Genomic DNA, 21,380 nt, shown 5'->3' on the forward strand with positions numbered 1-21,380 from the left:
TAGGCAATTTGCCTTCTGAACATAAAAGAAAAAATAATATGTTTGGGAATATTGTCTATTATGGGGATATGTCTATTATATCTGAACATAATTTGTTGTCTGGGATTAAAAACCATAGCACTGTACCACCCACTAGGGAGAAAATTAACTCTAACCCAACCAAAACTAGAAGAGAGGTAATAACAGTGAGATCCTCTCTTCCACCTTTTCTGAAACTATAGACATCTTGTGTAGTTCAAAAAATCCAACCCTTTTTAAAAATGCATAATATTCTGTGGGGCTTACTAACAGAGTATCAATACAGCAAATTGCATAATCAGGTGCAAAAAAAAAAAGAGTTGGACATTTAGGTGAAATAATATTGCAACATTAGGAGAAGTATATTAAATAAAAAATTGCTTCCTTTTAGTCTCCAGCTGCCACAAAAGCAGCGCTCCAGGCAGCTGGGAAGGGGCTCAGCTCCACGAGGAGGTGCAAGCTGACCCAGGGACTCTAATGCTGCTTTTCAGGTGCTCGTGCCCAGAGTTGCCTCCACCCCCATGAACATCAGTTCTGATGCAGCCCCTGGTGATGCAGGAATGGCTCTATGTCCTCCCACGGTGTCCTGAGTGGCACGTCCCAGGCCAGGCGCAGCACAGCAGCACTGCCCCCCCGCTGTCTCAGGTAAGAGCTGGCTCTGGGAGCCTTTCTCACGGCTGCAAGTTTGTGTGGGGCACACCAGGGCCTCTGTTCCTGTGGCAGGGAAAGCTGTCAGCCCCAGCCTCCCGGGGGCTTGCACTTAACGGGAGCGTGAGCTCTCCTTGAGCGTTCCAGCTGTGAAGTGCTGCCCAAAGCAGAGGAAGAGGGACAACCTGCAGAGCTGCATTTCAAGCTTCTTCCAAAATAAAGAGCGAGAGGCTGCTGTTAACAGCTCTTACGTATTTGGTTGGTTTTTTTCCTGGAAACTTGGAAGAATGTCAGCTTTGGCTGAAAATGCAGATTTCTAACCTTCCTGGTTGCAGAGAAGAGGCTGGAAATGAGCCCTTGGTGAATGCTGTAAGGCAGAGGAGGAGTCTGACCTCTTTCCAGTCTAGTTATCTTGAGGAACAGAGAGTGTGCTCCCACTGTTGGTTTCCCTCCTCCTTCCCCAGGGTCTCTGAGCCGACAGGGTCTCTGTCCCTCTCACCTGAGGGAAGGAAGGTCTCTGGGGATCCCTGGGCAAATGGCAGGAGTGAAGAACAGAAAGATGTGCTGGCAACTGTCTGCAGAGCTGCCTGTGCTCTGCACTGAGCTGTCATGAGCTGGTTTAGCACCTTTAGAGTGGGGAAATGCTGCCTCAGCTCTGCCAGAGCACAGCTCCCACTTTACCTGTAGCTGTTGGCCCCAGGGTATCTCTCAGCTGACTGGAGACTGATGGACAGTGCCAAAGTTTCCCTTGGGTGCTGGCAGTGTTCTTCCCAGGACAAATGAGGTCCCAGCTTTGCCTTTTCCTGTTTCATTGTGCTTCAAACATGGAAAGCAAAGGCTGATGCTGCGGCTCCTCCCTGCTGTGGTGACCATCAGCCTGGCCCCATCCTGCCCCAGAGAGCCTGGATCTGAGGGAAGAAGGCAGAACTGTCTCTGGAGAGGCTCCAGGATGCAAGAATGAGGCAGTGGGGCAGTGTCTTGGTAACTGAGTCAGGGCTTATTGGCTCCAGGGTGGCTGTTATGGTGCTGCTGCCCAGCCAGTGCATGAGTGGTTAATAAAGAGCAAACGAAGCCCCCTCCTCTGTCTGGGAGCTGGTCTTGCATCTGTTGGGCCTGAGAGGTGGTGAGAGGAGAGAGGAGGTGCTGTGCTGGTCCTGGAGAGAGGGACAGCAGCACTCAGATGTGCAGGCAGGGAAGGAGGGGAAGAGAGGGAGAGATACAGGGAGCTTTTCTTTCCCTCCTTGTAGGTGGAAGAGAGCATGGAAACAATTCTGGGCAGCAGGACTGTGGGGGATATAGGAAGCCAGCCCAGAGCCTTCTGGCAAAAAGAAACTATTTGCACCCAGTCCAGACTGGCAGGAACATCTGTGCTGGCACCCATCACTGTGCTGGGGCATGAGGGGGGGGGGCATCTTTGTCCTGGAGCATGTGGGGGACAAGGAGGGCATCTTTTGTTTTGTGGGATTAGGTCTCAAGAACGTGACTCTTTACCTTCTGGATAACCAAAGCTTGCTGGGACCATTTCCTGGATAAATCTCTTTCCTGGCAAACAGTCCTGTGTGCTCTGCACGTGCTCCGGCATCTGAGGGTAAAGTCTCTGCTGGTCACCCCATCCCAGCCCATGCCCTTGCAGAGGGGGTTGTTCCCCAGTGCTGGCACCAGTGACTCTGCACACACCTGATTTCCCACGGGGGGGTTGCCCTATAGCGGGCAGATCTCTGCCCCCTTTGTGCTTTAAGGGCAGCCACGAGGTTAAGGCAGGTTGGAGGCTGCTGGAATGCCACTGGACAAAGCTGGGATTGAGGCTGGCTGTGAGGCACTGCCGCCCCCCTGCACATTCCTGGGGGGTCAGTGCTCGGGGCATCCTGCTCTGCTGGGCATCCAGTGCTTCCCTGCTGCCCTCCTGGGTGCTGCCTGTGGCACCCGGAGGGCTGGAGGGCAATGCTGGTTCCTTTGGAGAAGCTGGGGGGCAATGCTGGTTCCTTTGGAGAAGCTGGGGGGCCCTGCAGCGGATCTGTGGCTGAGCACAGGTAGATGCACTTGCCAGAGCCTGCGTGAGTGTTCTGCGCCCGAAAATAAAGTTCTTCAGGGGTGGAGGGGGAATGTGGGTCCAGGCTGCTGCTGCTGCTGGGGCTCTGGGGAAAGGGTGCTTAGGGGATGCTCAGAGGGCAAGCACTGTATTGTGCCGTACTGGGCTTTGTCCTGGGAAAGCAGATGTTCAGCACCTGCACTCTGCTTGGTCACTGCCATGGGCTTATCTGCTGGGCTTGGTCTGTGAGTCACAGGCTTGGTGGGCTTTTAATTTCTTAAACAAAGCTGGAAGGACTGTGTGATCTGCACAGCTGTGTTGCAGTTGCCCTCACACCTGGGTAGAGCTGCTCCCCTCCTTTGGTATCTCCTGGGATAGAGGGGAGGGCTGGAGCATTCCCTGGCACTGCTGTGGGACTGACCTACTTCAGTGCCGTGAGGATCTGCACATGCAGAGTATTGATTTTTCTATGTGCAAGCAGCAGTTTTAGCTTGAGTGGATTATTATTCATGGCCCCAAGAATCCTGTGAACTCTGTGGGTGATGGTTTTCTCTGTTTTCTTGGTGCTCCTAGAGTGGCAGGATGGGGAGGCAGAGAACAGCCTGTTAGATGTTTTTAGATGAATCAAACTTAGCACCAGTCCTGGCAATCATTTGATTTCTCTCTGAGAACTGGTGTGGAGGGGGTATTTTTAGCTGTGCAGCCAAATTCCTTGTCTGGTGATTTTAGTTCTGCCCCTTGTTTTCCTCGGCTTGGCTGGATCTCTCCTCTCGACACCTCTATGAGCCCTCGGACAGGACAACTGACAAGTAGCTACACATTCCCCTTGGAAGAGCTGCTGCTTTCCCCCAGAGGCAGCTGCCCTTGTCTGGCAAAGGAGTTCCTGTTGTATGCTCTGTTTAGAAAGCGCTAACACAATTAATTATGGCTGATTAACCACCTGGGGCTGATTATCACAAATGAACTCCAATATCGAAGTAGCATTCGATCGAAACGCTGCCGTTTCTCCGACAGAACCCATCGTTGTCTCACTTGTGGAAATGTGTCCATGTGTTTTGCACAGGGAATGATGTTTTTTGGAGAAAACCCTCTCTCACTCACTGAGTCCTATGTGAGGTGCTTCCAGTCCTGCTGGTGTGTATCATCACCAGCAAGTGCAACTGCGTCTTCACTGCCACTGTGAGCAGGGATAGGGCACAGCACTCAAGGCTTAGGGGAGGATTCCACCGAGGATTTGTTGTCCAGGGATCAGCAGCCCATTTTCCCAGCTGAGTGGCGCAGTGCAAAGTGTGCTTCCTTTGAGTGACTGGATTAGGATTTGCTATCACCTTCTCCATGGCTTTTTGGAGCACCCTTCCCACTACTGTTCCCTCTGGAGAGGTGCAGAGGAGAAGCAGTCTGTGGAGGAGAAACAGCTTCCCAGATTTGCTGTGCAGGCAGGGAATATCCTTGAGCTTCTGTAGAGGAGCAGGTGGCAACTCCCAGTATTGGGGATGACATAAAGGAGGTTGGCAGATCCCCTTGCTCCTTAGGAACAGAAGGACCAGTCTCCTCTCGAAGCACAGAAGCCCTGTATAGCATGGAAAAAATCATCATTAGCCCTGCAGGGACTGTGACACATAAGGACCAGCTCTGATTTAACAGCTAGCAGTGAGCTAAGCTCATTGCTGGATAACTGAGGAGAGCAGGAGATGTGCAGTAAGCCCTTCCTTCAACCTTTGCTCTTAGTTCTGCTGGAGCTGGCAGTGCATCCTTCCTCCAGGCACAACCATGGGCTTCCTGAGAGCTGCTGAGAGACCACTCAAGGAGCAGGGCAACCCCTTTGTGAGTTGAAAAATGAGTCAGGGTCAGGACAGAGGGGGGTAGGTGCCCCCAGGCAGGTGCCCAAAGCCCTGGGCAGTGATGTCTGGATGCAGCATGGTTCTGTTTCTGCCCAGGTTGAAGCCTCGCAGGATGGTGCAGGACCTTCGTGTGTAACTCCCCGGGCTCCAAGCAGTGCTGCCGGGCCCCAGGCCCCTCTGGAGATGAATCTTTGCTGGAACGAGATAAAAAAAAAATCCCACAGCCTTCGGTAAGAATCCCTGCCTGGAGCAAGCCTGGCCTTCCAGCCTTGCCTGCTGCTTGGGCTTGTCAGGAGGCTTTGGAACTTTTTCGCTTGATGAGCCACATGAATTCACAGTGACCTTGGCTCAGTTCTCCCTCCTGTCCACAGACTTCTGAATATTTCTCCTTATGCTGAAAAGCATCCCCTCCATTTCCATCCATCCTGTCCTCTCCTCCCTCCCCTCCTTCACTTCTCCCTGCTTTCTGCTGCTCCCTCTATCCCCTGCCATCTCTGCAGCTGGTCTTTTTTTGCCCCACAGCTTTGCTTCCACACACTTGTCCCTTTGCCGGCAGCCCTTTGCACTTCCACTGAGGGGAACATGCCTTCCAGACTGTCAGAGGTTGCAGCTCCACAGCCAGCATGACAGAGAGCTTAACTGGGGCGTGTTAATTGTGTCCTGCCTTAATCCAAGGCTCCTGGAAGCTGCCCAGACATGTAAATGCCAACCCAAGCCCCCCGTGCTAGCCAGAGCACAGTTCTGACCCACAGGCGAACACAGAGTGACTCTGTCCTCTGCTCTGGGCTCCAGAGTGAGGAACAGCTTCAGGGTTTCCTCTCCCCAGTGCCTCCATGCTTCACCCCACCTGGCAGTGTAACATCTGTGCTGCCTGAGGGTCATGCACAGCCCGTGTTAAGGTGTGCTGACACTCACTGGTGGGGTCCTGGGTGTCCCCACCCCACCATGGTGCTGTGCCTCCCCTCTCCAGGGAACCTGCTCCTCTCCTGCCTGTCTGACTGCCAACTCACTGTCCTTGCTCTCCTGCCAGGGCTCGGCTGGAGGCCTTTTCTGACCACAGTGGGAAGCTGCAGGTGCCTCTCCAGGAGATCATAGACTGGCTGGGGCAGAAGGATGAGGAGCTCTCAGCACAGCTGCCCCTGCGGGGCGACGTCCTCCTGGTGCAGCAGGAGAAGGAGACGCACGCGGTACGTCCCCTTGCACCTCCCCTGCCACTGTTCTCTGCTGGGATGGGATGAGGGTGACTGGAGGGAATTGCCTCTCACTGGCCTCTGCTTTTGGGATCCTGGGGCTTGAGAAAGCTGGTTGGTCTAAGGGCAATCCGGTGGTTGGGACACGAGTGATTCCTGCAGTAACACATTTTCATCATACCTGAAACTGGGGTAAACCCAGACAGATCAGATTTTCCTGCTCCCATGATCAGAGAATTTTCTTCTCCCTGCCAGTGGCTGTTGGATTATAGTTGTTTTTACCTTGAAAACAAAAATGAACTGTTTATTGTTGCTACCCCTCATCCCTGCTGGAGCCACTTCCCTGGTGCTCAAATAGCCCATCTAACAGACAGCACTGGTGTGGGAGCTGCAGTTGGAGGGGAGGAGAGGACATCTTAAACCAGCGTGCCTCTGAAGTCTTCCCTGATAGATGTGCTGCTTTGAGGCATCCTGCTGTTCCTCTCCTTGCTCCTGCAGCAGCTGGACCTGTTGCTGAACAGCTGCTGGAAGGACTGTTTGCGTGGCCATGCTCTCACTGCGTGAGTGAGGAGTGTCTCCAGTAGTGCCTGTGAAAGCACCATAAATAAAGCAGTTCCCCTTGTGCAGCCCTGGCTCAACACACCCTTCTGGGCTGGCTGTTCTGCCTCCCCACTCCAGCAAAGCTGCAGGCCAAACCTCTGCAGGGGCCACCTTCTGGTAGGGGATCATTCCTTCCCTGAACAGCAAAAATATTTCTCTTACTGTTAACTTCTGTGTCTCCAGTGTGATTTGGGCCCTGGGGTGAATAAATAACTGCTGCTTTTGGCAAGGGGGCAGCAGGGCACAATTTTCTGTCTCAGCCTGCTGTCTCATCTCTGTGCTCTGCTCTCCAGGCGTTCATGGAAGAAGTGAAGTCTCGGGGACCATATATTTACTCTGTCCTGGAGTCAGCACAGGCTTTCCTTTCCCAGCATCCATTTGAGGAATTAGAAGAACCAACTTTGGAAAGCAAAGGTCTGTGGAGCTCCCCCTTCCTCATTCTCTCATAGCACAGCTCCTCCCAGGCTGGCATGGAAAGAGTGGAGTGCAGGTGGCTGGCACAAGGAGGCACATCAGTGCTCTGCCTCACACCACCGTGCCCCAGGCTGCTCCCAGTCCTTTGGCTGAAGGTCAGACTGGCACAGGGCAGTGTCACTGTCCCTGGTGAAGGCAGAAGCTCATTAGACAGCATCAGATGTGCTCTGGGGCAGGGTTTTAAAGGGCAGCAGGGCTTCTCCCTGTGAGGAGCAGTGGGCACGAGTCTGTGGGCAGGCTGGATTCCTAGGGGAGCTAGTGCAGAGATAATACTATTATTATTTGTTTTCCCTCCCTCTTTCCAGTTTTCCCCGGATTTTCTAATCTTCCACTTCCCTGTCCTCCCTCCATCTCTTGCCCTGCTCTCCTCTGGGCTGGGGTCTCATTTTTGCTCTCTGTTCCCCTTCTGCTTTGCCCTCACAGATGTCTCTCCCCGGCACCGGATCCAGAACATCAGCCGCTTTGTCTGGAAGCAGGCGAACGTGGCCAGTGAGCTGTGGGAGAAGCTCACGGCCCGGTGTGTGGACCAGCACCGCCACATCGAGCGAACGCTGGAGCAGCTGATCGAGATTAAAGGGGCCATGGAGGAGCTCAGCACGACCCTGGACCAGGCTGAAAGCGTGCGTGAAACCTGGGAGCCCATCGGGGACCTCTTCATTGACTCCCTGCCAGAGCACATCCAGTCAACCAAGGTACTTTAGGCTCTGAGAAGGCTCCAGCCTTGGTCCCAGAGGTGATGAAATGCTGCTTCCCAGGAGGACAGTGCTGCCCTCCTGGACTGCTCAGTCCAATGCAGCCTGGTTACCTGGGATCTCAGGGGCCAAATCCTCCCTCCCACAGCCCCCTCACTTTGTGAGGGTATTTTTGGCCCACAGTGTCCTGAGCAACTGGCTGTGCTGAGTACCTTGTCATGGCCTTACACAGGTACAGTGGCTCAGCACAGATGATTCATTGTCCCCATCCCACTTCTCAGGAGATTTGAGTAATCTGCAGCCTGGTTGTTTTGGTCTGTGTTTTTTTTTCCCTTGCTAAGGTATCCTGTGGGAGGGTTACTCAGCAGTGGCTTGGCAGCCACTGGCCCACCCTGAGCTTGTAGCAGAGGAATCAGATCCAAGTTGTGACCACTCACCTGCTTCTTTTCCTTCTTCCCCTGCTCTGTGCCTGTTTCCCTGGGCATGGGATTCCAGCTGTTCAAAGAGGAGCTCTCCCCTATGAAGGATGGGGTGAAAGTGGTCAATGATCTTGCACACCAGCTTGCCATCTCAGATGTCCACCTGTGCATGGAGAATTCCCGTACCCTGGAGCAGATCAACACGCGCTGGAAACAGCTGCAGGTGGGAAGGAGACAGCACCAAGCACTGCAAGTAAACCATGGGCGGGAGGATGGTGGGGAAGAGTCACCACTGCTGAGCTCCAAGGATGATAAAGTAAGGCTTGGCATAGCAGGGATGTTACAGCTGGTGTTCCTAGCGGATGAGAGATCAGTTCAGTGTGAGGAAAGTAGCTGGTAAATCTGTAGAGGTCTTGATCAGGAAAAGGCGATGGGAGGAACAAAAAATGCTGTCTCAGGAGAATCAGGGTCTGATGGGTGGAGGGAGTTGGGAAGTGTCAGTACCAGCTGTGGCTGCTTGGATGTCTGTGAAACTGTGGATGCAGGTGATGTGTACATGCACATGGAGATGTGCCCTGTGCTGCCTCACCCTGGGGGAGGAGGTGTAGAGGGCTCAGCAGACTGGGGGATGCAAAACCCAATTAGGAGAGGAAGGAAGAGGACCTGTGTGCTGGGGCATGTCTGAGTCCACCCACAAGCCTTCCTGAATGGGTCTTCAGGAGCTGCCTGATGGATTGCCATTGAATTATTCTGTCCACTTCTCCAGGCCTCCATAAACGAACGCCTGAAGCAGCTCCAAGATGCCCACCGGGACTTCGGACCAGGCTCCCAGCACTTCCTGTCCTGTACGTGAGCGGGTCCTCCTGGCTTCCTGCCTTGAGGCTGCCTCTGCACAGTGGTGTGGGCTGTGGCACAGGAGAATTGGGTGCAAAGTCCTGTTCCTGAGCCCAGGGCCACACATATGGCTGCAAAATGGCCCAGGCTGGTGCCTGATACACAGGAACCAAAGCAGGAGGCATCTCCCGATGTTAGCACTGTGCTACCTCACCCGGTGGGATCAAGGGCGTGACGTGAGCACAGAGGTGTGACACTCACAGCAGCACCTCCCAGGTGATACTGGGGCTGTGTCAGCCTCAGAGACTGGGTGGCCAAGACAACAGATGGCAGAAAAAGGCAGTCCCCCATATCCCGTGTTAGTCATTTGGAGGCTAAAAATGTGCCTGTTAAGGTGGTTTTCATTCATGTGGTGAGGCAGAGAGATGCTGTTTCTACAGAGCAGAGCTGCTGGCTGACAGACCTGCCAAGGATGGGCAGCAGGTTGTGCTCCAGAGCCTGTCCTTGGAAAGGCTGAGCCCTGCAGGGTCTCCAGATGTCGGTGGGATTTGTTGGCCTGTGTTTCTCTGCAGACCACATACTCCTATCTGAAAGAAGGAATGACTTTTCCAGTTGCAGGGATTGATAAGCTGCCTGTGAAAAGGGAAAATATAACCGAGGGCCATAAAAGGGCTTCCATCCTCTAGATAACAAACACGGGGTGGGACGTAACTGTTATGGGATGTGTCCTTATCTTCCCAAGATACTGCAGCTGACACAGAGTGGGAGTAATGGAAACAGCTGATGCTTTGGGTGCCTGAGCCTGGCCACGACAAGTAGTGCTGTGTGTGTGTGCACCCAAATCCCACCTGCTATGAGCTCTGCCCACTGGTGTCCACAGTGTTGCCTCAGGCATCATCAAAAGCAACAGGAAGTGTCTGTTCCTGAGTTACGAGCTCAGCCAGATAGAGAGCCCCTGTCTCAAGAGACAAGATGTCTCTAACAAGACCAGCAGTCTTGTGTTTCTTATGAGCAGCATCCCCTTGCCTGCACCAACACCCCCAGTTGGTGATTTGGGAAGGCAGAGCCTCTTCAGAGGCACCCACCTGTTGGCACAGTTCTGCTGGGCTGGCATCAGAAACAGCTTGGAGGAGTGTTTGGTGTTGATCTGACACGTCTTTCTCCTTGCAGCCTCTGTCCAAGTCCCCTGGGAACGAGCCATTTCCCCCAACAAAGTGCCATACTACATCAAGTGAGTGTGCTCCCAGTCACAGCCTTCTCTGGCCTGGTGGGAACAGGAATTGGGGACCAGTTAGGGGTGGGGGGCAGTGAGAAGAATGATCTAAGCACTGACAACCAGTGAGATGTGTTGCCCCCAGCCTGGCAGAGCCTGGCTTTCCCTGCTTACAGAGGTTCCCAGATGAGAGGGAACGCTGTCTGGAAAGGGAGGGAGCTGGTAGCAAGTGAAGGCATCTTCTGTGGGCATCTTCCATGCTGCTGTCCTGGGGAATGTGCTCAGGGGGGTGCAACAGCCCCAGTTTCCACTCCCAGCACCAGCCAGGTCATTTCATAATCTCTCATGGCAGCTGCTTGAGTGCCAGCTTGACTCTTTATTTCCATCTGTTTCTCTTCCAGCCACCAGGCCCAGACGACATGCTGGGACCACCCAAAGATGACAGAGTTGTACCAGACGCTGGGTAAGGAGGCTGTCACACAACCACTCAAGTAGTATCCACCTTTTTGCAGCGTGGGGTGCATGTGAGATCCCCCCAGGCCGCCCACCCACCTCTGGCACAGGGTCCCCAAAACCAAAGTGACCCCCTGCCAGACTCTGCTCCTCATCCTCCTGCATGTAGTCTGTTTCTGCTGGTGGGGCTGGTGCCTGGGAACTGCAACTGCTGCTTCCTGCCCTGGAGATAAGGATGCTGCACCGTGGTTTCATTCTCCTTTTCCTGTGTTATTGCAGCGGATTTGAACAACATCAAGTTCTCGGCGTATCGGACGGCCATGAAACTGCGGCGGGTGCAAAAGGCCCTTCGATGTGAGTGTGGGAAGGGTTTCCCTCCTGCTGCCTCTCCCCCTGTGGAGGCATTAAACTAACACAAGCTTTTATCAGCACATCAAAGGCAGGAGGCACCAGGGGACAGGGAGCTGAGGCGAGAAACCAGGAAGAGCAGCCCATGGCTGGAAAGCTGAGCAAATTCACCAGTCTGTGTCAGTGCCTTTCTTTACAGGCTTAGGGTGGAAATATGTCAGAGGCAGGTGTTAGTCCAAGGGATTTGAGAACAAAGTGGTCCAGCTCAGATTTACAAAGCTGTGGGATCACACAGGGGCTCACCAAGTAGCTCAGATCGAGCACAGAGAAGTCATGGATGTACCAGAGAGCAGAAACCAACCGCACTGGCAGGGGCAGAGAGGGCTTCACTGCTTGAAGAGGAGGAAGGGAGCCAATAAACTTGAAGTCTACACTGTTGGTAAAAGCTGGGGGATTAATAGCCAGGTGAATATAATGCCACAGGAGCTCAACACAATGCCCAGCTCTCCCAGAGGGAGGTGCTCCTCGGAAACTGTTGAGGAGTTTCCGGGGGAGTTGGCAAACAGGCAGAGGGAATCTGATAGATGCAGAATCCTTGGCTCCTTAGAGCTTTTGACAGGGCCTCTCACCTAAGTCTCTGTCAAAATTAACCAGCAGCAAGATGAGGGGTTTTTTCCTGAATTAATTGTTCCTGACAGGGAAGAGGTACAGTGGGGTCCCGTGCTCCTTGACATCTTGGGAAAGGCCTGGAAGAAGGCAAAGAGTGAGGGTGAGAAGAGGTTGGGTTCTCGAGGGAGTTGAACCCTGGCTGTGGAGTATTTTCCTGACGTTGTGGTGAGCAGGCTGTGCCATATCTGGGGACATTTGGGGCTGGTGTAGTACAAATGGAGCAAAGCAGCAGTTGTCTTTTGCCATCCTGTAAAGGTGTCCATGCAGCAGTGGCTACAGAAACACAGGGTGTGGTCAGAAAAAGGGCAAAGAACAAAGCAGAACTCTTCCACATGCTGCTTGGGCATCTTTGCTTGTGCATCTTTTGCATCTTGCATGCTGTGTTGGCTCCTCCTCTCCAGCCCAGAAATGACTTGAATAAGTGCTCCTTATTCAAGACATACCTGAGAAAAGGACAAGGAAGTTGTCAAGACAGCTTCCCCATGGCAAGGAGTTTGGTGGAGTGGCCATGTAGGAAAGAGGCAGTGGGGGACAGATCAGAGCCATGTGCAGTTGTGGGCAATGTGGACACGAGGGTGAGCAGGAGCAATTCTCACTGGCAAGTGAACTGGGGGTACCCAGTGCAAGTCTAGCAGTTTTGACAGAAGAAGGGAGTATTTTTCCACAGAATGAAGTTAGAGTGTGGCAATGGGCTCTGAGATCATAAGTGGTCTCGGAAATGGAAAGACTTTCTGGAAAGAAAGATTACTGGCTGCTAAACGCAGTAGCACATACAACCTGCAGCCACAGAGATCTGAAAGCAGGGCAGCCAGGGTAGCTCACGCTGTCCTAGCCCTGTTTTGGGTTTGTGCCTTAACTCCTACACCCTGTCAGAGCTGGAGACCCCTGGGCAACTGCTGGTAGGGTCTGTGAAGCTCTGTGCCCCCTCACCTCCCTACACCTCCCTACAGCTCCATAGGGACATGGCACGTGCTGAGAGCTTGGCTCTGGGTGCACAGGGCTCTGCACAGAGCCTTCCATGGGTGGACACATCAATGAGGAAGGAAGGTCATAGAGAATGGTGGCTCAAGGTGGAGATGTAGTATTTTGGGGGAGGTCTACAAGTGGGAGAGAAATTCTAGGAGCTGTGCCCATCCCACCAGCATCTTTCCTGCTGCTGTGGGACTCACACTGCCCCAGGTCAGGGCAGGGCTGCACCTCTCCCCTCTTGGTTCTCACCTGTCCCGTTTTCCCCTCTTTCCCTCTGCCTGTGCTTTCTGTGCAGTGGACATGGTGACCCTAGCCACAGCCTTGGAAATCTTCAACGAGCACGACCTGCAGCCCAGTGACCGGGCGATGGACGTGGTGGAGGTGATCCACTGCCTGACCGCCCTCTACGAGCGGCTGGAGGAGGAGCGGGGCATCCTGGTGAACGTGCCCCTCTGCGTGGACATGAGCCTCAACTGGCTGCTGAATGTCTTTGACAGGTACCGCTCCCCCAGGGCCCCCCTGAGCTGTGGGGCTGCCACACTTGGAAGGAGACCTCTGTGCTGCTCCTCTGGCTGGGAGTGCTGCCAAAAATGCTCTGGCTGTTAGTGAGGGGGCTGCCTGCTGTGGGCTTGCCCTGCTGACCCCCCTGAAAAAAAACAACCACAAACCCAACCTCCAAAGCATTTTCAAACCTGTGCAATATCTCTCTTTGCAGTGGCCGCAGTGGGAAGATGAGGGCTCTCTCCTTCAAGACAGGCATTGCGTGTCTGTGTGGGACAGAGGTCAAGGAGAAGTTTCAGTGTGAGTCCCTTGTCTCCCTTCCCCAGAAAATGGTGTGGAGTAACCTGGGAAACCAGGAGTGCTTCTGTTTTCTGGTTTAGACCTTCTTTGCCCAGGAAGAGCAAAGAAACATCTTTCCTGCAGTGACTAAGCTGCTTGCATTGCCACCTCTCCCTCCCTCCCTGGGCCTACGCCACCTAAATTAGGAGAAGGTTTTTTTGCAGACTGACTGGTGCTGCAGTGTTCCTGCTTGCATGGCACTGTAAGGAACAGAGCAGAAAAGGCACACAGGCAACAGTTATCCAATACTTCCCAGAAGGGGAAAAACCCGGGGGTGCATGTTGGGGAAGTAGGTTTCAGATGAATTAAAGGGAGCTGCTCTCCTTGCTGCATTTTAGCCCTGGTACTCTGCCATGGAATATTGTGGAGGGGGTGGCATAGGAAGCACCAAGGGATTAAATAAAGGGATTGGGCCAATTCATAGAGGACAGGCTAGCTGTGACTAGAAAGAAATGTTAAAGAAATGAGGTGTGTAACCTCTGTCCCAAGAAGACGCTAAACCCCTGGTTATTGAGAGCTGGAAGGATAAGGGTAAAGGTTATTTTCTCTTATTTGAGCTGTCTGCTGGAGATGGTCAGTGGGACCCCTGGTGTGACCCACACACTGCTCCCCGTGCCTGTCTCCTGCCCAGGGTGTGGGATCAGCTGGGTATCAGCCAGGCTGTGTCTCTCCTGCCCGCAGATCTCTTCAGCCAAGTGGCCAACGCTGGGGGACTGTGCGACCAGCGGCACCTTGGTGTCCTGCTCCACGAGGCCATCCAGGTCCCACGGCAGCTCGGGGAGGTGGCAGCGTTCGGGGGCAGCAACGTGGAGCCCAGCATCCGCAGCTGCTTCCGCTTCGTGAGTGCAGGGCCACGGCCATGCCGTCCCTCCACAGCAACCGTGCTGGGGACAGGCTCACAGGGGTGCTGAGGGACCTGTGTCCCCCACAGCTGGGTCCTGGCTCTGAGCAGCCCCTTCCTCTCCCTTTCCCAGAGCAACGGGAAGCCTGCCATCGAGGCGTCCCAGTTCCTGGAGTGGGCCAACCTGGAGCCGCAGTCCATGGTGTGGCTGGCTGTGCTGCACCGGGTCACCATGGCCGAGCAGGTGAAGCACCAGACCAAGTGCTCCGTGTGCCGGCAGTGCCCCATCAAGGGCTTCAGGTAGGGTTGTGATACCGGACCTTGTCCTCCAAGGGGAGGGCATGGTGTCATGCAGGGGTGAGCTGAGTTTGTTCTGTGCTGTTGGGGGAACCTAGAGCTCTGCAGCCAGCAGTGTTTTGGGCAGGGGAGACCCAGGGCCAGCTAAGGGGAAAGAGCAGGATGCTTTTCTGGAACTTCAGCCATCAGCACCGTGGGTCACTGGGATGTGAGAGCAACACAGGCCACCTCTGTGCCCTCCTGCTGACCTCTTCTTGGGCTTCAAACTTGCCTGTTTTTACTGACTTCCACTGCCTCCCTATGGCCTCTTGACCTCTGCAGGTATCGGAGCCTGAAGCAGTTCAATGTGGATATCTGCCAGACTTGCTTCCTCACCGGCAGAGCCAGCAAGGGCAACAAGCTGCACTACCCCATCATGGAGTACTACACCCCGGTATGGAGCTGGGCTGGGCTGGCAGAGTCCTGGCTCAGAGCAGGTCTGCATTGGCAGCAGCAGCCTTGTGATGTTTAGGCTGGTACAACACGAGAAGTGAATCCCTTGTATAGTTTTGCATCCCTCTGCATGCTGGGAGTTGCCTGTGTCCCTGTTATTCTGGGGTTCATGGCGAGAGGGATGCACAGCACCAACCAGTGCCCAGCTTGGCTTGTGCCAGACCCCATGTCAGCCTGACAGATCTCCCTTCCATGTGCCCTTAGTGCCTCTTCCTCTGTGGAGCTTGTCCCCAGTCTGAGGGGACTTCTCTACTGTGAGAGCTGACCTGTGCTGCCCCACTTTTCATTAAGCAACACTTTTGTAATGTTTGTGTCTCTACAGACCACGTCCAGTGAGAACATGAGAGACTTTGCCACAACGCTGAAGAACAAGTTTCGGTCCAAGCAGTACTTCAGCAAGCACCCACAGAGGGGTTACCTGCCTGTCCAGTCTGTACTCGAGGCTGATTTCTCTGAGACGTGAGTTGGCTGCACCCTGGGCTGTGTCTTTTGACCCAGCCTGACAGGTGGGCTCCATGAGTGGAAGGAGCATCTCAGCTATGAGACAGAGCTCCCACGGGCGGGCTGGAGGAGGCACTTGCTCCAGGGGTGATACAGCACCTAGTTCTTGAAGGAACAGAGATGTCAGTCTCCCTCTCCAGCCTGTCCCTGGCTCTTAGCCCAGTTGGGATCAGGGCAGCCTCTCCAGAGCCTTGCTGACCAGTGTACCTCTCTTCCAGACCAGCCTCCTCCCCGATGCTGCCACACGCCGACACACACTCCCGGATCGAGCACTTTGCCAGCAGGTACCACCACTGGGCACTGCTGTCACACCAGGGCATGGAGCATGACTTCTATGGGTGTGGAGGGGCTTGGGGGCAGATGTATGGTGAGCTCTTGATGCTTGCAGCCCCTTCCACCCTTCCCAGCATGCTGCACCTCAGGCAGGGCCAGGCAAACCTGCCTGGGATGTGGCTGATGCCAAGTAAATTGACAGTAAAGACCATGCACCTGACAGGAGGTTTCAAAGTGATGCAGCAGCTTCCATGGACTGTCCTGTTCTTCCCAGCATGGCTACTGGTTGGATTCTCACCAGGCAGATCCCTCAATATCTTGCTCTGTCTGTGTGCTCACCAATGCTGCTTGCAAGCTTCCCATTGCTGCTGCCTTGTGGTTTGTGGTGCCTCTGCCCTCACCATGGGGACCAGAGGAGACAAGGAGTTTGTACTTGTAGCTCATGCCCCAGGCTGGACCTGGAATGCTTTCACCCCTTTCTTTTGCTTATGAGAGCAGAGGCTGAGCTGACTGCACAGCAGCAGCCCTTTATTCCAGAGACTGTCATCAGAGCAGCAGTGTATTTTTGTTTTCTAAAAAGAAAAAGCTCTGTAGAGCCTGTGAAGAGGGGCAAACTGGTGCAGGCCAGCTGGGAGACCCTGCCAGAAAGGGGTCTTGCAGGGGCTGAAATAAGGAGGGTAAACTGAGCAGACATTCAGGGTGTCTCTGACCATATCTCAACCTTTTCCTCTTTCCTCTAGGCTTGCAGAGATGGAAAGCCAGAACTGTTCCTTCTTCAATGATAGCCTGTCCCCTGATGACAGCCTGTGAGTTCTACCTCCTTTCCCCTCTCCCCTCCTGACGAGTCAGAGCTCCTATGGCTCCATCCATGCTTAGCCAGGGCACAGAAATGCTTTCCTTCCCAGTCCCTTTGAGTAAGAGGCTCTTGGGCACCCCCAGCTAGCCAGGGATGCTGAGCCACTTCTGAGCTCTAGGCCTGGAGCAGGCAGAATGAGCTCCCCCACATGAGACCACCTCCCTGCAGGCTGTCCTTCCCCGGGGGCACACAAATCCCATCAGACTGGTGTTCCTCACTAGACTCTTTCTCCCCTTGCTGCAACAGGGATGAGGACCAGTATCTGCTACGCCATTCCAGCCCCATCACTGACAGAGAGCCTGGGGGAAGCCAGCAGGTTCCAGGAAGCCTCAACATGGATGACAAGGGAGAGCTGGAGCGAATCCTGGCCCACTTAGAGGATGAAAACAGGTAGAGGCACGGGCAACTCTGAAAGTAGGGCTTATAGCCTAAGGAGGGGAAGGGACTGGAGAAGCCTGGAGAAGCCTGGTGGAGCAAGGGAATAGCTGCTGGATCTGTAGGTGGGGATTGGAGATGTTGAGTGGGCTGGTTTGGAGGGTGTCCAGGCTAACACATAGGAGCGCTCAGTGAGGGTGTGCACTACAAGGAAGGGAAATAACTCTGTTCCCCAAAATGTTCCTTCCCACATCCCCAGAAGCTGTTCCCTTCCTGAACCACAAACTGGTTGAGTTGAGCTCAGGGCACTCTGTATTTCATGTCCCTGAGCCCCTTGAGAACAGTGGTGGTGCTGCTGCTCTGGACCACATGAGGTGAGGTTCCAGGCAGGGCAGATCAGCTCAAGAGGAGATGATGCTTTCCCTGCCCTTGTTTTCAACCTCTTGGGAAGCATTTGCATATGTGTTTGTGAACTCCCCGAGTGGGGCAGAGCCGCAGACAGGCTGCCCTGCAGAGGAGCATCCTGATCCTCAAGCTTCACAAGCGGCAAAGGTTTGTCTCCGAGTCGTGGGCCATCCCCCGTGTGCAGCTGCCGAGTGTCTCCAGCACTCCCTGGGAAGGAGCGTGGTGATGCTGACAGGGATTGTCTTACAGGATCCTCCAGGGAGAGCTAAGGCGTTTGAAGTGGCAGCATGATGAGGCAGTGGAGTCTCCAACCCTGGCTACAGGCTCCCCTGAATCGGTGCAAGACCCACACAACGACGAGCTCCTGGCGGAAGCGCGAATCCTCCGGCAGCACAAGAGCCGCCTGGAGACCCGCATGCAGATCCTGGAGGACCACAACAAGCAGCTGGAGTCCCAGCTGCACAGGCTGAGGGAGCTGCTGCTGCAGGTGAGCTCAGAGCAAGGATCTGGGACCTTGGGGTGGGCTTTGCCATATCAGAGCTGTGACAATGGCAGAAAGGGATGGTCAGAATGGGGGGAAGAAAAGGACAGGGGACTATAACAACCTCCTTTCTCGCTCCAGCCTCCAGCAGAGTCAGATGGCAATGGCTCAGCAGCATCCTCCTTGGCTTCATCTCCACATCAGTCTGAGGGCAGCCAGGCAAAGGAGAAAGAGCACAACACCCCTGACACCGAAGCTGCAGGTGAGGATTGGGTTTGGGCTGAGCTCCTGGCCCTGTTCCCTTGGTCCGATGCTGCAGGATGCTGCTTGCACCCTGTCCAGAGTACTGGCAGTGAGGCGGCTATCCAGCTTACACCCTCCTGCCCTCTTTTCCACTGCAGATGAGGTGGAAGCCAAAACCCAGGAAGTCAGCATGTGCCTGGAAGACATAATGGAGAAGCTGCGGAGCGCCTTCCCTAATTCTCGAGGTACTTGAGTGAAATCCTCCTCTCTCGCTTCTTGCTGCTCCCTCAGATGAGGTTTTCCCCACAGAGCCCTGCCCCGATCCCAGCTTCCCTGCGACAGCTGCTGACCCCCAGTGCTTACAGCCAAGAGCTCTGCTGCTGCAGCGCTGCTGGGACTGGTGCGTGGCCTGGGAGCAGAGAGGAGGAGGAGGAGGAGGAGGAGGTTTCACACCTGCAAGGAGAGGCCATCAGAGCTGCCAAGAGTATGGACCAAATAGATGCCCCCAGATGAGGTGCAAGGCAGTCTCCTGCCCTGCTGAAAACCCTGCACCCTGCGGGGTTCCCCACCCTGAAGATGGACAGACCTGCCAGGATCCAGCCTGTAGTGACCACTTTGAGCCACCTCTTGGCTTCCTCCTTGTCCAGACCCCTCCAGGAGAGGTTGAGGCCCCAGTTACCTGGTGAGATGGAAGCGATGATGGAAGCTCTCCTGACTGCTCATGGACAGCTCTTCCCAGCAGGGATGGAGACTGGGGGATGTGTGTGTGGAAGGCACTCCACTCACCCAGTGGGTTTGGGTGTTGGTCATTCTGCTCATTCCCTCTTGTGCTCCAGTCCAGGAGCAGCACTTGGTCTTTCACCTGGGGGAGACAGCTTGGTGCCAGCACTAACACAAGGTGGTGGTCTGCCCGTGCAGACTCTTGCCCACTTCCTGCCATCCCTGAGCAGGATCCTGCTGGCTCTGCAGCAGCCCCCTTTAAGCAGGTGGCTCTGGGTCCTATTTTCCTGACCTGTCTATTTCTCTTTCAGGTATGACCTCCCTTATCTAACACCTCCTGTGAGCCGGAGGCTTTTCCTAACCAGCTACCTGGCTGCTTTCCTCCCCCTCCTCTCCCTGCCATGCTCCCTGTGCTGCAGCAGGCCTTGCACAGGCTCCCTCCGAGCAGGTTGTGCAGGATGCTTGCCAGCTCCAGAAGATCTCAGGGGAACATAGGCCATGCAGGAGTAGGACTGTGGGCTTCTCAGGAGGCTGGCTTGGTCACTTGGCCACAGTGTCTGAGCCTGGGTGGAGTGGTTTGGAAGAAAGAACTGAAGCCATGAAAACTGCCTGTCTCCCCTGGCACCCAGGGGTTGCTGCCTTTGCCTGCAGCACTGAGGGGGATGCAGAGCTCAGTCTCCCACTCTTCATTTTTGCCCAGAAGCCTCTGGGTTTATGGGCACCAAAACACTCCTGGAGCCACCCAGTTTTTAAAATAACTCTTTATAACAGCATCCAGCTGCCAGCCTTATGGTTCAAGCTCTGCCACCCAAGGCTCTGCAGCCAGCCAGGCACGTACCACCTGGAGAGAGTTTGTGAGGTTTATGGAGTAGGGATGAGTCCATGTTAGAGCTTCAGCCCAGCTAGTAGCCTTATATTGAGAGGGTCTTTATAACAGAGCCTTATTGTTTAATGTGCATATATTTCTATATATTATTTATATATTCTGTACTTAAACACTCTCATGGACTCACTCCATTAAATTCTAATACTGGAAATGTAGCTGCCCTTCACTTTCAGACCAGCCCAACTTCTGGTCCCCTGGGAACCAGCACCTTCCCTGTTGCTGGTGTTGCAGCAGGGCTGCTGCGAGGGGAGCTCTCGGAGGGCTGGACCTGCAGCAGGCTCTCCATCCCACCTGGTTTCCTTGGGATCTGTGCCTTTGCCCTGGCACAGAGAGCCTGTCCTGCACAGACCCAGCTCCATCCTTGGGGAGCCTCAGCTCCCGCAGGAAGGGGTTTCTCCAACCGTACTCCAGCCCTGGGGTTGGTCTGATGCAGGTGCACAGCAGAACAGGTAGGGCACCTCCTTTCTGCCCCCAGGGAGCAGCTGCCTGGCTGCTGTCCCTGCCTTTGAGCTGAGCTGGGTGGCTGAAGGCCCCTGTTGGAAGCAGGTGAGTCCTGTGGGTCAGTGGAGGGGGGCTGTTGTGCAGGCTGGAAGGGCAGCTCAGGGGTGGGGGTGGCTCCTGGTCCCAAAAGCTCCCTCAGACTGGCTGTCTGGCTGTGTTATGTCGAGAAAGAGGCAGAGTCAGGTGCTGTGGGGTGACCGAGAATGGGGGCTGAGGTGGCTCCGGTGCTCTGGTGCCAGGACAGAGACAGGGCTGTTGTTGCTGGCTGGGATGGGATGCAGTGGTGAGCTGTTTTCAGGGAAGCTGGGACCAGGGCAGTGTGCTCAGGCCCAGGGCTGTGCAGTTGGCTTCAGTGTGCTGGCAGAGACGAGAACAGTGCCCACACCAGGGGTGAGGTGGTGTGAGCCTTTATGCCCATGTGTTCAGTGTGTTGTGTACAGTGTCTGGTGGCAGTGGCATGGGTTGCTGTCCTCGCTGTCCCCTCTCACAGCCGGGTGAGCAGCAGGAGGGCAGTAGCAGTGGTGTTGGTGTTAGGCTGGCTTTGGGCATGCTGTGTGTCAGCGTGGTGAGAGGGACCACAGTATGCCCCTGAGACCTGGCTGGACCCCTCTGTTATCCCAATGGCAGGATGGGTGCAGTGTGGGGAGGAGAGAGGTTTGGCCTGAGGATGAGGTGAGAAGTATCCAGCCTGGGGGGAGCTGGAGAAGAAAAAAGGGGCAGAGCTGCATGTCCCAGTGCCAGGTGTGGGGAGCAGAGGTGACCAGGTTGGACACTTGGGCTGTGTCTGGGAGCTGGGATATGGGATGGGAGCAGGCTGGCTAATGCTCTGGTAACCATGTACTGTGGTGCTGCTGTCCTCACTGCTTTGTGCCATCTCTGCTCTGGAAAGAGAATAAATTTGTATTTATACTGAGACCTGGATGAGTGCTCTGGCCTCTTCTATCCATGCATCTCGTCTGAGTCAGCTCCCATTGCTGTGCCACCCTGGCACAGCTCCTGCAGGGCTGCTGGGACACAGCCTGCACTGTCACCCTGGCTGTCAACACCACTTGAGGCAGAAAAGAAGCTGAGAGCAGGGCTCCAGGTTCCCCAGACACAGGTGTCCCCCAACCACCCTCTTGGTCCTCTCACAGCAAGGTCTGTCCAGAGCCATGTGGCAGCCTGGGGGCTGGGACAGGGCCTGTGTGGGGACAGTCCCTCTTTCTCACCCAGGAACTTTTGCTGTAGGAAACCCTTCAGCCCTGGGAAGGATGTGGGACAGCAGTGGGATGC

At 54.7% G+C, this 21,380-nt stretch overlaps 1 protein-coding gene across 1 annotated transcript; it reads left to right on the forward strand.

Annotated features, from left to right (window-relative positions):
- The first annotated feature begins 555 nt into the window (after positions 1-555).
- Positions 556-21,023, forward strand: DRP2 (dystrophin related protein 2). The gene is made up of 23 exons (XM_017819324.1): positions 556-663; positions 4,633-4,766; positions 5,567-5,723; positions 6,620-6,740; positions 7,224-7,492; positions 7,988-8,134; positions 8,678-8,756; positions 9,916-9,976; positions 10,360-10,421; positions 10,691-10,765; positions 12,693-12,894; positions 13,113-13,198; positions 13,919-14,076; positions 14,212-14,378; positions 14,697-14,808; positions 15,190-15,326; positions 15,587-15,652; positions 16,382-16,447; positions 16,744-16,887; positions 17,527-17,764; positions 17,900-18,020; positions 18,160-18,246; positions 19,033-21,023. The coding sequence occupies exons 1-23, from the start codon at positions 556-558 to the stop codon at positions 19,050-19,052; spliced, it is 2,817 nt and encodes a 938-aa protein (XP_017674813.1). The 3' UTR covers positions 19,053-21,023.
- Positions 21,024-21,380: the final 357 nt, after the last annotated feature.

This window comes from Lepidothrix coronata, unplaced genomic scaffold (genome assembly GCF_001604755.1).
Source record: "Lepidothrix coronata isolate B3197 unplaced genomic scaffold, Lepidothrix_coronata-1.0 Scaffold73, whole genome shotgun sequence".
Lineage (NCBI taxonomy): Eukaryota > Metazoa > Chordata > Aves > Passeriformes > Pipridae > Lepidothrix > Lepidothrix coronata.